The 17,286-nt window shown below is 42.7% G+C and overlaps 1 protein-coding gene across 1 annotated transcript in view; it reads left to right on the forward strand.

The window, feature by feature from the left end:
• Window positions 1–17,286, forward strand: part of ULK4 (unc-51 like kinase 4) — a 798,383-nt gene that overhangs the window by 284,725 nt on the left and 496,372 nt on the right. Inside the window, exons 26-27 of the mRNA XM_040353131.1 lie at window positions 15,597–15,648; window positions 15,771–15,865. Of these exons, the coding sequence (XP_040209065.1) occupies window positions 15,597–15,648; window positions 15,771–15,865 (147 nt within the window). The remainder of the gene's footprint in view (window positions 1–15,596; window positions 15,649–15,770; window positions 15,866–17,286) is intronic.

Here is a 17,286-nt window from a genome sequence, read left to right on the forward strand (position 1 = left end):
GCACGTGGGCTCTCCACTTGGCCCAAGTAAGGTCAGATTTTTTGTGGGTGCCTCTACAGTCAGCTAGCCATCTCTCTGCCGCCATGATCTCCCCCACCTTCCCCAACCAATCCTGCTCGCTAGGAATACGTGGGCTTTTCCAATGTATCGGAATGAGGCGTTTTGCTGCATTGAGGAGGTGGGGGAGAGCACTTCGCTTGTAACGAGATAGGGAGATAGGGGGAATGTGAAGCAGAAAATGTTTTGGTAGTGCCGGAATATCAATGTCCAGGCAATCAGATATGTGTTTTCTAACCATGTCCCAAAACGGCTGCAACACTGGGCACTCCCACCAAATGTGGAGGAACGTGCCCTTCTGTCCACATCCCCTCCAGCACCCATCGGGGGCTGCGGGAAAGATTCTGGCTAGGGTGGTAGGAACCCTGTACTGCCGCGGCATCAGTTTGTAGTTGTTCTCTTGGGTCTTATAACCTCTGCAGTTTTTAAAAAGAGCAACAATTTTGAAAAAAAAAATAATAATTTTAAGATCTCCAAAAAAATATATATATATATATAAAAAAAACGAATTTCTTCCTCCGTTTATGCAAATATATATTTTTGTTCATATTTTTGGTAAAAACAAATCCTGCAATAAGCGTATATGGATTGGTTTGCGCAAAAGTTATTGCGTCTTCAAAATAGGGGATAGATTTATGGCATTTTTATTATAATTTTTTTTATTAGCAATGGCGGCGATCTGCGATTTTTATCATGACAGCAACATTGCGGCAGACAGATTGGACACTTTTGACACCATTGGCATTTATACAGCGATCCGTGCTATAAAAATGCACTGATTGCTGTGTAAATGTCACTGGCAGGGAAGGGGTTAAACACTAGGGGGCAATCAAGGGGTTAACTGTGTTCTAACTGTAGGGGGATGGTCTCACTAGAACATGACAGCGATCCCTGCTCCCGATCACTGGGAGTAGTAGATCCCTGTCATGTTGCTAGGCAGAACAGGGAAATACCTTGTTTACATCTCCCCGTTCTGCCTCTCTGTGCCATGATTGCGGGCCACCTGTGAACATCGAGTCCACGGAACCCATGGGCATGATTGCCGCCGATGACGCAGCGACGTATGGGTACGTTGTTTTGCGCACCCGTGCCATTTTGCCGACGTATATCGGTGTGACTCAGTCGGCAAGTGGTTAAATAAATAGACATGCTTTTATTTATTCAAGATTGGTTTTATGGCTCTGCTATGATACAGCACCCTCTCCTATTGTGTTTCCCAATAAACAAGCCCAGCTGAAACAGGGCTTAATCGTTTTGAGCTCTAAATAAATTCTCAGCCTGCTCAGAGATTTTGTTCTACAAAGGGATCCTTTTTTTGTGTATGTCAGACTGATAAACTGAGGATCCCTGGAGTATCTATGTGGTGAAATACAGTCCATGTGTGGTGAGATGCAGACTGTTGGCAAGGACTCTATAGACGACTGCCCAGCAGTGGGTTGCTTCAGGTCTGTTATCCATGGACCATGTATGTTAGTAAGTAAGCAGGTGGCATGGTTTTATTTCCTTATTTTTTTTTGTCTTCATGCTTGTAGATAGTATTTATATGGTCTATGAACATTAAGACCCCTTTCACACTGGGTGGGTCATTTTGCAGGTGCTATTGCGCTAAAAAATAGCGCCTGCAAACCAACCTGAAACTGCTGCTGTGTCTCCAGTGTGAAAGCTCCGAGGGCTTTCACACTGGAGCGGTACGCTAGCAGTGCGGTAAAAAAAAGTCCTGCTAGTCGCATCTTTGGAACGGTGAAGGAACGGTGTGTATACTGCTCCTCCACCGCTCCTGCCCATTGAAATCAATGGGACACCGTGGCTATTCCGCCGGCAAAGCGCCAATGCAGAGGCGCCTTGTGGTGGTTTTTAACCCTTGCTCAGCCACTAGTGGGGGGGGGGTAAAATCGCCCCCGCTAGCGGCCGAATAGCGCCAAAAAATTAACGGTAAAGCACCGCTAAACTGTGCAAACTGTGAACTCGCACAGGAATCGGATTGCATGGGTGAGAACACCCATGTGATCCGATTCCAGTATGGGGGGAAAAAAAAGTCCCTGCACTATTTTCCTGCGCATCTAGGGGTAGATTCAGAAAGAATTTACGTTGGCGTATCTATTGATACGCCGCGTAAATTCAAAGCTGCGCCGGCGTATCTTCTGTAATCAGAAAGCAAGATACGCCAAAATTTGAATAAGATCCGACTAGCGTAAGTCTCTTACGTCGTCGTATCTAAGTTGCATATTTATGCTGGCCGTTAGGTGGCGCTTCTGTCGATTCACGCAAGGAATATGCTAATTAGGTAGATACGCCGATTCAGAAACGTATGTCCGCCCGGCACATTTTTTTACGTTGTTTACGTTAGGCTTTTTCCGGCGTAAAGTTACCCCTGCTATATGAGGCGTATCCTATGTTAAGTATGGACGTCGTTCCCGCGTCAAATTTTGAAATTTTACGTTGTTTGCGCAAGTCGTTTGCGAATAGGGCTGTACGTAAGTTACGTTCACGTCTAAAGCATTGACGATTTGCGGCGTAATTTCGAGCATGCGCACTGGGATTCTTTCATGAACGGCGCATCATCCACATTTGAATTAGGCGGGCTTACGCCGGACCACATACGCTATGCCGCCGTAACTTAGGGCGCAAGTTCTTTATGAATACGGAACTTGCGCCCAAAGTTACGGCGGCGTAACGTATCGGAGATAGGTTACGCCCGCAGAAAATTACGCCGGGCTATCTGAATCTAGCCCCTAATGCGAGTTCAGCCATACAACTGTATGGCTGAACTCACATTGCACAGACATTGCATGCAATCGGCACCACAGTGAGGGTGCAAATCACATGCGATGTCTATGTTCACACATTTGTAAACCCAGGCTTTTGGAGAAGCTTCTGTTGCATCATTTTTTTTCCTGTCCCAGGGGTGGTGTGACCAGGTCATATTTGGGTCAGCTGTTCCACATATATTATGTATACAGCATTATAACAGCAGTAGAGACCACTCCATAAGGGGCACCACCCCCCAATCTGTGCGACCGGCCCCTATCTACATGCAGGGCGCCGGACGCATGGATTTTAACATTTTTTTTATTTTTAAGCACATGATTAGAGCCTGAGGCTTTAATTGGCTTTGAAAAAGGATGGGCTTGGAGCGCAGAACACTGCGCCCTAAGCCCACCAAGTTGTGTGACATTAGCAAATTATTATTCGTTAGACCCCTTTTACACTGAAGCGTTTTTACAGCGCTTTAGCGTTAAAAATAGCGCTATTAAAACGCTTTATGGGCTGGAGCGAACGGGGAAGGGGTAGATGTGTCAGGTTTGTTTGCCCCCCCCCCCCCTCGACTGATGGGGCACCAGATGTCACTGATAAGTGATCTACAGTAAGAATGCCTGTAGATCATTTTTTCTGCCTTCACTGGCTGGTGTCCCATGGTCAAGCCAACACAAGATAAGAAATGATTGGCTTGGTTGGCTTTTTCCAAAAAATTGCTTTGATTTCCTCCAAGAAATGTCAATTTTAATGATAGAAAGATCTCCAGGCAGATCATGGATTGGTAGCTGGCTGTCATTGAAATGCTGTAGGTTGTACAGTGATATTTCACAGTAGCTTTGGATTATGTTGCCTCTGTCACTTTAAAAAATTGGCCTGCTGACAATTATAAAATGCATGCATCTGGAGGTGTCTGTGTGCTGCAGTTTTAATTGCTCTCTGTACGCCCAAATGCAGGAGTAAAGCTGCTGTGATTTACAGCAGTAACAAAGTTGGCCCAGCTCTTCCTGTCTTTCACAGGATGCAGTTCATATAAATAATTGGCAAATATAAATATGTTGGAGCAGGCAAGGGACAACACTACTCAGAACAGTTTGCACTTTCTCTTTCAAAACAGTGGCATTTGTACATAGTAAAAGGTTTGTGCAGATAGGTATGCGTTATAGGTAGCTGTACTTGATACCTATTAGTTGTTTAATTTTTCTTTTTTTTTTGGAGTCACTTTATTGGATATTTTTAACATATAGGCTTCATGGCTCAAAGTATTTTAGAAGGACATTCAAATCATGTATGTGTGAATGAGCTGTTTCACAATTCCTTTTTTCTTCCTATCATAACAATATTAATCTGGGAATGCTGGAGAGGATTACATTAGGGAGTAGTGCTGTTTATGTCTGGTACTGATAATTAGAAGATGGTAATGGTTCAGCAAAGTCTGTTATATGCCGCATACAAGAAAATAAAGTGACTTCTGTTGATTTAATTTCTATGTATGCTCTTTCCACAGGGTATTGATTCCAAGAAAACTGATTAGTTTCATTTACAATTTACTAGCCTCCAGTGTAGAAACGGCTGCAAAACCTGAAAGTGTAGAAAAATTTTGTACATAAACCATGTAATGAGGTTGTAATGTAAGAAAAAATATTACATTGCAACGTACAATCCTAAAATATATTTATTTTGTCTAATTAGAATGCTAATACTTCATAAGGTGATAATGTTTTTTGTCTCATTTTGTGACTTTTTGTAGTCATTGCTTAGCATTCTATTGTAATGTGAATTTCAGATATTTTAAGCAGTGCACTAGCTGCATAAAATGAATAATCAAATGAAAAACATATATATTTTTTGTATTTACATTATTTGCCCAAAAGTCTAATATAATTATAGAATAAACACAGTTGGGGCCAGTTCACAGGAACTCCAGTCAGTACTAGAGCAGACTTATCACTTGGAGTATCTAGGCCTTCTCCTAGATTCTTCCCTGTCAAGAGGCTTCCTTCTTTTTCCCAGGGAAAGCTCCAAACACTTTGCTTCTCTGTTCAGAAGCTACAGTCCAGGAGCTAGCTGACAATCCACCTTTGCATCAGGGTTCTGGTCTTAATGGTGTCCTCCTTAGAGGCAGTTCCATTTGGCCAATTTCACTCCAGAATATTGCTACCCAACATTGTTGCTCTGTGGGAAACAAAGGCTTAGGCCCCGTACACACCATAGAATCCATCCGCAGATAAATCCCAGCAAATGGGTTTCAGCGGATAGATCCTATGGTGTGTACACGCCAGCGGATCTTTTTCCGCGGATATATCTCCCCTGGGATGGATTCCAGCAGATCGAATATTTGCTGACATGCAGAACATATCCATCTGCTGGAGTCCATCCCAACGGATGGATCCGCTGGTCTGTATAGACTCACCGGATCCATCCGTCCGAAGGGATCCCCCGCATGCGTCGTAATGATTTGACGCATGCGTGGAATTCCTTATATGACAGCGTCGCGCACGTCGCCGCGTCATAATCGCGGCGACGGCGCGACACGTCATCGCCAGAGGATTTCGGCGCAGATTTCAACGCGATGGTGTGTACACGCCATCGCATAAAAATCCGCGGAAATCCTTGAGAGGATTTATCCGTGGAAACGGTCCGCTGGACCGTATCCGCGGATAAATCCTCCCGTGTGTATGGGGCCTTAGACTCTTGAATATAGTTATTTCCTGAAACCTAAGACCAGGCTTGCCCTGATCTGATTGGTCACAAGCCCAGCACTGGAATTAGGGAGATCCTTCCTCCCACTGGTCTGTAGGATTCTCATGATGGATGCCAGCTTGTTGTTGCTTTAGATTATCACCGGGGGGGGAGGGAACCAGAAGTCTTGCAGCTCAAATAGCACCTGATTCGATTCTGGCATGGGCAGAACTACATGTGAACTTCTTACACATTCCAGGTGCTGAAAATTGACAGGTGGACTTCCTCAGTTGACAATGTCTTCACTCAGGGGAAAGGTCTCTTTACCCGAGGTGCTTCAAGAAATCAGTTTAATGGGGGGGACCTGATGGACCTTTTGGCTTTCAGGTTCAACAAAAGACTATTTGGGTGTGTCCCCACTCCCCAGGTCCTGGGATCCTCTAGCCTTTGCAGGGGACACTCTAGTGACTCTGTGGAATCAGTTAAACCTGATCTGTGGCATTTCCTGTCTGAAACTCCTTCCTTGCCTACTCCACAGGGTTAAGTTGGAGGGCATTCTGATCTCATCACATCAAGCTGTCCCCGGCAGATGTGCTACTCAGAATTATTTTGACTTCTGGCAGACTCTCCCTGGGCCCTCCCAGATATGGATCTTCTATCCTAAGAACTTGTTTACCGCTCTGTATCCTGTTTCAATGGTTTTAATGGCCTAGCTTTTGAAGGCCAGGTCCTGAAGGCTAGGGGCCTACTTGATTTGGTGATTCCTATGTCGACTTGCAAAATAATCATCGTACAAAGCATTTTTGTCATGGCATTAGGCTAGCAATTACCATCTCAGTAAGTTCTGTGAGAGATAATTCTGTCTTTTCTCCAGTCTGGTCTGGATGGATCAGCATTTGGCCTTGAGTAACATCAAAGGTCAAATCTTTGCATTCTTTTTTCAATAACTGCTTGCCTCCTTCTCCTTGGTGAAGGCTTCTCTGCAGGGTGTTGTGCATATTGCCCTACCTGTGCATTTCTCAGTGACTCTGTGGGATCCCAACCTGGTTCTGTTGTTTCCCCAGAAATCACTCTTTGAACCTCTCAGAGATATCCCCCCATTCTACTCTCGCTTACAAGACTGCCTTCCTTGTTGCTATCACCTCTGTGAGGCACGTTTCTGTGTTGGTGGCAAGAAACTCATTGTGCTACACAGAGACAAAGTTGTTTTGAGGTCTAAGGCCTCTTTTTTACCTAAGTGGCTTCCACCATAACAAGACATGGTTGTCCTATTTCTATGTCCTGCTTCATGACATCCCAAGGAGATTTCCCTCCACTGTCTGGATGTGATATGTGCAGCGATAAGAGCCGTTGGAGCCAGAAAGACTGACTTTTTTTGTCATTCCTGATCTCTGTTGGGTTCAAAGAAGAAGGGACAAGGTGCGCCAATCTAAGTGCAATAAGCCCAAATTTAATGAAGGATATAAATAAAATAAATATACATGTGCAATGCCTACTCACAAACGGAAGTAGATAGTAGGCACAGAACCGGAATGGAGAGATGCAGATAATCGGTGGTCAGATGCGTGCCTGGAGTCATTCGGTGATCTCAACTATCATCATCAGTCTGCTGTTGCCCGTAATTTGGACACCCGCTAGTTGAGATCACCGAATGACTCCAGGCACGCATCTGACCACCGATTATCTGCATCTCTCCATTCCGGTTCTGTGCCTACTATCTACTTCTGTTTGTGAGTAGGCATTGCACATGTATATTTATTTTATTTATATCCTTCATTAAATTTGGGCTTATTGCACTTAGATTGGCGCACCTTGTCCCTTCTTCTTTGAATCTTTCAGAGCATCGCTTCTGCTTTAGGTGCTGCCGCCAAGTGTCCCTTACAGCCAGTTATATTACTTTAATCCAGGACTTTCTTGGACATTATCTTTGGACTTTTTTATTAGACTTTTTTATTAGACTTTCATATACCTCAGCCCATTGTGTTTGCTCTATTGGATCATGCGCCACATATCCTCTCTTTTCTTAATACTGATCTCTGTAGGGGACAACCTGCTTCCCAATCTACTGTCTTCAGGTAGATTCATCAGCTCACATTTTGATCCTACAGAAGTAGGGACAAGGTTCCACCTTTCCCTGTCAAAGTGCACTTGAGAAGAACAGTTAGTGCTTGAAGGGTTTTCAGCATCAGGGATAGGTTTCTCAGAGTTGAAAGGTTACCATTTAGTCTTCTGTTCACATATTTCTTAGGTTTTACTAGATGGGTGTTCAGGCCTCATCTTATGCCAGCTTGAGTTGTTACGTTCTTTAGGTGGCTCTGGCAGCCCTACTGAGCCCCTTCTCTTAACCTGTTGTTCAAATGGACCTATATGCACATTGTTTGTAGTGTTGTCTATCCCTCAGTTGGATTGCTTTTGGCGTTCCCATTGTTCCTGAATACATCCTGTGTCCCTTAATGTATGATCATAAAATAATGGACACTGGTCCCTTACCTCTCTTCTTATGATCCACTTCCACTGTTGCTTGTTATAAAACTGAGGCATGATCGGGATGGGGGCTTCTTTCACTAGGCTGTTTTAAAAGCTTTGTTTGGCAGTGTCCAAGGCAGCTGAATAATCATATGTACCTGATTACATCCTGTGTCCCTTAATTTTTTCCTTGAAAATTATTTTACTGTAAGCTAAAAATCCTCTTACATCTATGCAATACATGATTTTGTCCATGTTTTAGTTATTTAAAAAGGCTGCAGGTATAGAGAAAAATACCTGCTGAACTGCCAAAAGAGAGGTGAGCTCCTAATTTCTTGTAGTGGGTTGCCAACATACTGTCTCTGCTGCACGAAAATCCTAATAATTGCCATAAGCTGATTCCTTTTCCCTCTAACACCTCCCCCATATTTTATTGAAATTAATAAATGAGAATGCAGTGCAGAGGCAACATTGTCAGCTCACTACAGGAAATTTGACACTTTTTGGATTTCTGGCAGATCGATGTGTATTTTTCTGTACTTGCAACATTTTAAAGAAACAAATTGTGGGAAAATGTGCGTTCCCTCCAGAAATGTACTGAATATGTTTTTTGTTTAGCCCAGGCATACATTTTTAGCTTTGTTGAGGCAAGGGAAGATGTGTAAAGGTTAGGTTTCTGAAGTCCATAGTTAATATTCTTAGTATAGTTACCTGACCTATTGATGTTCTTTGATTATTATCAGGACATGATCTTAATTGAAATGAAATGTTTTGTTTGCTTATAATGAATTTGTTTCTCTAGGATCTCTAGCTTATCCCCATAGTCCCAAAACATATTGAAAGGATAGCAATCTTCCACTTGTCATTTGTCCTGTTGTGTGTTTGCACTTGTTGTAGAGGCCATTGTAATGGGAATACATAAGGGTACTGTGAGGCATACTAAAAAAATATGCTGTTGCTTGTATAAAGCATAGCTGCCCTGTTCTTTTAAAGGATTAAATGCCAAAAGCAAGAGGTTTCTGCACATACTTTTTTTTCTAAACTTCCTGGAAGGCAGAAAACCCCCTGCATGTAGGGGAATCAACTAAATAGATTTTCCTAAGTTGGAGCTCTAGCATGGCTCCCACTAACACTCGTCAGCATTGCTAAACAACAAAGAGGTATTTATTACTGAGATGGTGTATCAAATATGGAAGCCCACATTTTGGTTCCTCTTCTGGCCTCCAGGATAGCAGAAGCAGGGGAGGCTAATATGTACCATATTCCTTTGAAATCTTATCTTGTCTCAAGAAAGGGGGACCCTGTTTGACAACATATAATTTCTTTTGTGCAAAAAAAAAAAAAAGTAAGTAAAACTGTAGGCAAAACTTAAAAAAATAAAAAATAAATCATTGTGTATAGGGTAAGGGAGGGTTATAACCCCAGTTTTTTTTTTTTTCCATCTGTGTTCAATTGAGACTTTTCGCTTAATATCATGTTGTGTAGCCAAACAGGAAGTGAGTAGAAATCCCTGCAAACTAGGGGCATTTTTTGGGGACCCCCAGGTCACCAGAACTAGGGTCCTCATAGGAAGACTTTCTCCACTTTTACTTTTCTGGGGACAAGCCACAATTTAGGATTTTCTTTTACTTTCACTTTCAATCATAATGGTAAACAGGAAAAATAGAGAGGGTGAATCTCCTTATTGGAGGCACAGACAGCAAGAAAAACTGGCAGGCGTTCTAATCCCTCTGTACTCTTTCTCAAACCTTCAGTTATACTTTAAGTGAGTCTGTGGTATGCAATTTCCCACTCCCACTTGGACAGGCAAAATTGTCTTGGATGCACATTGGCATATCTAAAGAGTTTAATTTCCTAGAATTCCAGGTTACTGATAACTGATAGATCCTTGGCAACCAGGCAGCCTGGTTCATTACAACTGTTTCTAAAAAAAAAAAGCCCTGGGCATGTCTATAGGTTGTAGTTATAACCATGAGTTCATGACTGCATGTCTCTCATTGCGTGAATATTCATTTCAATTGCCCAGTCATATGCAGATTAACCACTTCCTGCCCGGCCACTGTATTAAAACAGCTGGACAGGATAAGTGTTGATGTAGGAGAGCGTATATTTATGTCCTCCCATATAGGCTGCTTGTGTGCACCTTCTAGAGCCTGCAATGATGTGCTCTGTGATCACTGTGTCTCTCAGACGCAACAGATCACAGAGTGGGATACAGGGCCAATGAAATCATTATGACATACTAGTATCCACATCTACATCAGAGCAGCTATTGTACATGATCTCTGCTACAGCAATACAATGTCACCAGACTGGTGCAGCTGTCCCAGTGTCCCCAGCCACCACCACACCAATCTCAGTGTCACCATAAGGCCTCATTCACATGTTTGGATCATTCTTCAGAGAGCATTAGACAAGCGGTGAGGAGGTAATACAATACCTCCTCTCCGCCTGTCAATTGCTCTCTGACCCTGCATCTTTGACCCTGCACAGGTGTCCCCATTCACTAAATGGTAGCAATTGGCGAGCACTATGCCTGCTAAAAGCAACAAGAGGTATAACTTCTGCCACGGATGCGAAGCAAAGCATCACAGCCATGGTATGTATACACATCTGGGTGCTGCCTCTGCAGCTAAAGTGGGAAGCTGTCAGGGAGTGGAAAAACTTTCTTTCACTCATGGTTAGTGTTTGGCTGAAGCCATTTATTATCAATCAACTGTGTTTACTCGTTTTAAATCATAATCACAACAGAAACTACCCAAATTACCCAGATCAAAAGCCCAGTTTTTAATACCTTGTATTGCCCCCTTTAACATCAACAACAGTTTGAAGTCTTTTGTGGTATTTGGCTCTTTGTCTTCTCAGATGGTAAAGCTGCCCATTCCTCTTGGCAAACAGCCTCCAGTTCCTGTTAATTCTTGGGCTGTCTTGCATGAACTGCACATTTAAGCTCTCCCCAAAGTGGCTCAATGATATTGAGGTCAGGAGACTGAGATAGCCACTCCAGAACCCTCACTTTATTCTGCTGTAGCCAATGACAGGTCGACTGGGTTGTGGATCATTGTCATGTTTGAATGTCAAAGTACGTCCCATGTGCAGCTTCCTAACTGATGAATGCTAATGTTTCTCCAGTGTTTTTTGATAACATACTGCTTTCCTCTTGCCATCAATTTTGACCAAATATCATGTGCCTTTGTAGCTCACACATCCCCAAACCATCAGTGATCTACCTTCGTGTTTCACAGTAGGAATGGTGTACCCCTCATCATAGGCCTTGTTGACTCTTCTCCAAATGTAGTGTTTATGGTTGTGGCCAACAAGCTAAATTTGGGTCTCATCACTCCAAATACATTTGTGCTAGAAGGTTTGATGCTTGTCTCTGTGCTGTTAGTCGTATTGCAAGCGGGATACTTTGTGGCATTTGTGTAGTAATGACTTTCTTCTGGCGACTCGACCATGCACCCCATCTTTCTTCAAGTGCCTCCTTATTGTGCATCTTGAAACACTCCCACTTCTGTGATCCGTAGGAGACCTACAACCAAAAAAAGCTTTGGCTATACTTCTCCTTTAATCTGATCTACTTTTTCCTCCTACCTGATTCTCTACAATGCTTTTTGTAGCCTGACCCAATCTCTGTATTCCTGGGCTATGACTGAAAATGTGGTTCCTTGTGGTACTTTTCCTTACCACCTGACTATACTGTCTGGTGTCGCGGCCTAGCTGATCATAACGGCTGCACTGCATTTGTTGTCTGTGATCAAGTTCCTTCTGCACACTAAGAAAGTCTGGACACTTTAGTGCAGTGGTCATCAACCCTGTCCTCAGGGCCCACTAACAGGCAAGGTTTGCAAGATAACTGAAATACATCACAGGTGATATCATTTGCTGCTCAGTGATTGCAGTATTCTTGTCTGCATCTTCCCAAGGTAATACATAGAACCTGGCCTGTTAGTGGGCCCTGAGGACAGGGTTGATGACCACTGCTTTAGTGTCTAAGGCCCCTTTCACACTGTGGCGGTATAGCACCACTATACCATCGGATTTGCCGCCGGGATTCGGCCGCTAGCGGTGCGGTATTAACCCCCGCTAGCGCCCGATAAAGGGTTAATACCGCCCGCAATGCGCCTCTGCAGAGGCGCATTGCGGGCGGTATTGCCGCGGTTTCCCATTGTTTTAAATGTGAAGGAGCGGTATACATACCGCTACTCTCACCGCTACAAAGATGCTGCTTGCAGGAGATTTTTTCCTCTCCTGCCAGCGCATCGCCTCAGTGTGAAAACCCTCCGGCTTTCACATTGAGGTTGCTGGGCAGGAGTTTTTCAGGCGGTATAGCAGTGCTATTTTTTGCGTTGTACCGCCTGAAAAACTTCTCAGTGTGAAAGGGGTCTTATAGAGAGCATTCTGCTTCCTACTATGGACACAGGATTTGACCTATTCTTTGGCATTTGTTTACAATATATAACTCAGTTTAATTGTATTTGTTCTGCATTTTGGTATACAAATTTTGGCCTTCATGTGTTTTTCTGAGCTGGAATTAGAAAGTATCTGCACACTGATTGTGGTGAATACTGCAGTAGAGGAGAGTTTTGCTGCTCCAAGCAGTTTAATGTTTGACATATTCCCAGCCTGTGCAGGGTACGTGCATTTCCTCCAGCTACATCAATCTATTAGTCTGTAATCTAAAGGCATCCACACCAGTTGTTCTGTTCTCCCAGTTCTTGGTCATATTATATAAAGTATATCCTGTGGTGTATCTCCAACCATTCTCAGAGGAGTAGCTGATTCAAGTCAGAGGTAGAACAATATGAAACAGGGGACTCTAAATATGTTTTAAATAGTAATCACTTGCCAGCCACCATTAGCAGACTCATTTTGAAGTGAAATATAGCTTGTGTCTAAGTCCCAATGGGACATTATTAGAGTTTGGTGGAAGATAATATAATCGGAAATCCCTTTTCCAGTTCTACTCTAGGGATCCTCCTTGGACAGAGCTCTGCCCGTAAGAAGATTGTTAAAAGTTCTGCTTTCCCATCTGCCTATAAGAGTGTACAGGATTTACTGCACTCCCGTAGTTAAATCCCAGCATTTCATAGGCAGCATACAGCAGACTACTACTTAATCCTGCACTCTGCAAGGTTTGATATTTTAATATCTATAACAAAGGCAATTAGAGGGAAGGGTTATCTGCAGAGCCCTACTGTAAATTGCAGAAAATCAAGATGTAGCCAGCAAATGAATACACCAGACAGATAGCAGTGAATGTTACACTAGCCTGTGTTCTAGATACTCATGTCACAAATAACTGTTTTTATTTCAAATCACAGAATTCCTGTTGTCAAGCTGCTGTACATGCTGGCGAATGTACATTAATTATAGAGAGACTAGGGTAAATTAGAGAGTGGGATGACAGATTTCTCAGGTCCCTGTTGGTAAAGCTGACAGCTTTTCATATTTCTAAAGATAACCAAGAGAGACATATCACAAAAAGGTAATTTGTTGTAAAAAATACCACTTCTTACTATTGTGAACAACACAAAGTGTGATCCTTAGGATATCCTTGGATGTGGTAGATGGAGAGTTTGTAATCTGTAAAAAAAGAAAATGCTGCTATGTAGTAGTATTTTTTTGCTCACTGTAGCAGTAATATTTTACTTTGTGATGATTCTCTTTTTTTTTTTCTGTACTGACATAACGGATATACATTTTATAAAATACATTGACATCTAGTTTTTGATAAAGTTCTTGGTTATACAGTAAGGCCCCGTACACACGACCAAACATGTATGCTGAAACTGGTCCACGGGCCAGTTTCAGCATACATGTTTGGTCGTGTGTAGGCGCGAGCGGGCCGAATTCCAGCAAACATTTGCCCGCCGGGCCTTTTCCCAGCGGGCAAATATTCCTGGACGTGTTTTAAAACCGTCCGCTGGAATCCTGCCCGCTCGGACATGTACGGTCGTCAGTACAGACCTACCGTACATGTCCGAGCGCCCGCCGTCCCTCGCATGCGTCGGACAACCATCGTACAGAAGCCCTCTGTACGACGGACCGGTTTCACCCTACATGTTTGCTCGTGAGTACCCGGCCTCACAAAAAACAATTTTAGTAATGAATATAAGCAATGTGTTAAATCTTCCAGTTTATTTAGTCTGCATTCTGGAAATGCTAATAATTGTTATTCCAAATGAGTTACATAGGAAAAAAAATATATATTTATCTATGAAAGTTGTGTTTTATGGTGTCCCCATGTTTCCACCTGGGAATATGGACGAGTTTGCTGTGAAGCTTACCGTCACTCTTTCTGTAGAGGATAACTAGGTCTAAGCCAAACAAAAAAAAGTGCCTGTCACAATGAAGTAGCAAGATTTTATTTTTTGTGCAAGCTGTGCTGTTTGTCACTGGTATGTATTGGAAAATTTGAGCACATACCAATTTTAAGGATCGTCGGGTATTATGCTGCAATGTTTTTGTTCTTTATTTGTAAGACGTATTGACCTGTATTTAGTTATATCAACAGCTTATCATTTCAAGGCCCCTTAGAGCCAGTTCACACAGGGGCAACTCGTCAGGCGACTCTGCTCTATTCAATGGAACTGTTCTAATAGGAGCGACTCAAGTTGCTCCGACTTAGAAAAAGATACTTGTACGACTTTGGGGGCGACTCTGGATGACTTGCATTAACTTCAATACAGAAGTCATTTTGCAGGTCGCCTCTGAAGTCGTCTTGAGATCGGTCTGCAGAGTCGCCCCCAAAGTTGTCCCGCCCGTGTGTGAACCGGCTCTTACGCACGGGGTGGGCTTCATTGCAGTCTACCTGCTCAGTGAGGAATCTGTGAACTGGTCTGTGTCCGCTCCTCTTATGAAGAGCAGACACAGCCCGCTCTCCTCTATGGGGGTTAGATGTAAACGGACCGCATGTCTGTTTTTAGCGCATAGGATCGGATGTCGGTAGGTGTCAACATGTCCGTTGGAGGAAACTAGAGGGTCTGATTGGGTCCATCTGGAAAACTGACAGATGGACTTGATCAGTCCGCTCGTGTAAAAAGGCCCTTAGTGAGCAGTAAAGTAAGACCGACCATAGACAGTTTGAATCTTGGCCGGTTCAGAAGGAACTATTCGAGATTCAAACCATTAAAGGGTAGGCTGAATGTTCCAAGTTGATTGATCGGTAAACTTGGGTACAACCAGCCTGCTGGATTCACATGCAATTATTACAAGTGGCTGCTATAGCCTCTAGCGATAATCACTGTTTCCCCCGGGCAGGGATGCCCCCCATTCCCGGAGAAGACAATGGCTCGGCAGGATGAATTCCCTGTCCACTCTGTCTAAATTAATGGGATTTCCTTCTTGCAACCCGTGTTTGCAGGAAAGAAATTTGCTCAGTCAATGACCTGCCTAAGTATTTCATCTTATTCCAACCCCAATAGTCAAAACAAGCAGTTAACCTTTGCAGTGTGGAGCAAGAACTACTGCAAAGGTATTTTTGTTTCTAGCCCAAACTTTGACTTCTGTTTTCTGTGATTAAATTATAATTGGAAAAGAAAGTAATGATATATATGTCAATATAAGCAACTGCTGCATGAAAACGTTCCATTTAAATAAATGATTATTATTATTATTTATTTTTATTTTTGTAGAACCAAATTAAATCTGTGGATGCTGGTGAGACTAATTTGGAAGGAGCAGTGGGTAAGTGCATCTCAGGGCAATTCAAAACATTAAAGAATTACTAGAACAAAGATTAATTGAGTCACCAAGAGTTCTGCAACACAACAATGGCTTTTTTTTTTTTTTTTTTTTTTTGTGACCAGGTCAAGCTGCATCAGATGAACTGATCAGGACAGCTCTATCAGCGTTTGAAGCTGTAACACAGCATCCAGTCTTGTTGACACTTCACCACTCCCCAGTAAGTCTTGGCAGAACTTGAAACAATATTTTCCTACTAGTTGGAGCAATTCCCATAAGCCATCCAAGCAATCAGTAGCTTCTAGGGTCACGACTGCAATTTAAACAGTGAAACATTTTCAAGCATCAGTCCCAATCAGGTTTTTTTTTTTTTAATCCTAAATTGTATAGAAATATTTTATACAATTCAAAGATGATTTCAGTAAAGGTGAACACATTTAGATTATATGTGACATTTAATGTGAATTGAGTTCCCAACAATGTTTGGGTACTGTGAACATGTCAAAGTAGTTATTATGGAAAAATTGTATCATAGCAATGATCTGTGTTCCTGACAGCATAGGTATTCATGATATGTATCAATACATCCATAGTTCAGGCATGGTAATGTTTTTCCCTGACAGTCACACACGTTCAGTTAATAGGGTAAGGAGAAACTCTGTAAATGCAAAGTGCTACAACCAATAAATATAATTTGCTAGAAATGCCTTCTGCTGTTATGCCCAGTTGTAGGCTTACCACATGCAGCATTGTTGTGACCTAAGTAGTGTCAGCCCTGTCCAATGTGTTTTGTCAGACTCCTTAACAACTCCTACTCTCAGATCTCTACGATGTAAATGCTATTCGTTCTGTTCTCCGCAATAAGAAATAAGACGGCTCTTTGGGTTAACACTCAAAGTAAGCAGGTCTCAGGCAAGATCTAAAAGTGGTTGTTAACTTTTACAAATACCCAGTAAAGTGACTAGCCTTGGGTAATACACAGAGATTAAACAAATCCTTATTCATCTGTTGTACCTGTTTATCTGCAGTCCTTTCTTCTCTACAGCTGTTCAAAGTGCAGAATTTATAAAACTTTTCTGAACTTTCTGAAATTAGAGGGAGGGGAGCTGAAGTAAAATTCTGCAGATATTTGTGAGAAGAGTTCTGAGATCTGATTGGAGAGAAGGGGCACCCCCCACCCACTTATTCACACACCACACAGGGACAGAGCTGAGACTGTCAGTCACAGGCTGTGTGCTGGAGCTCCCACTCCTGTTAAGGTGTCAGGAAAATTTTCCCCAGGTGACTCATACAGATAGCAGAGGAACAAAGCAGCAGGGAGAAATAACACTTAGTGCTCTGGATTAAGGCAAGTATACACTATAGAGGGATATCCTTTGTTCATATTTTGTGTCGGAGGTTTACAATCACTTTAACCTCCAACAAGATCAGCAGGCTTTTTCTGCACTTATCAGAACCAAACACACTCGATTGTATTTTTAACAGACCAACAGGGAGCAAATAAGAGCAGTTTATTATTTGGGATTTACATACACTTAAAGCTGTTTATCATATAAGCTTTGGTGTCAGGCCAATGGAAATGTTTCCAAAACACCCAGTGAGATTCTCACCCAAAAAGTTGCTAAAAGGTAGAGGTAGGAT

Source organism: Rana temporaria, chromosome 5 (genome assembly GCF_905171775.1).
Source record: "Rana temporaria chromosome 5, aRanTem1.1, whole genome shotgun sequence".
Taxonomy (NCBI): domain Eukaryota; kingdom Metazoa; phylum Chordata; class Amphibia; order Anura; family Ranidae; genus Rana; species Rana temporaria.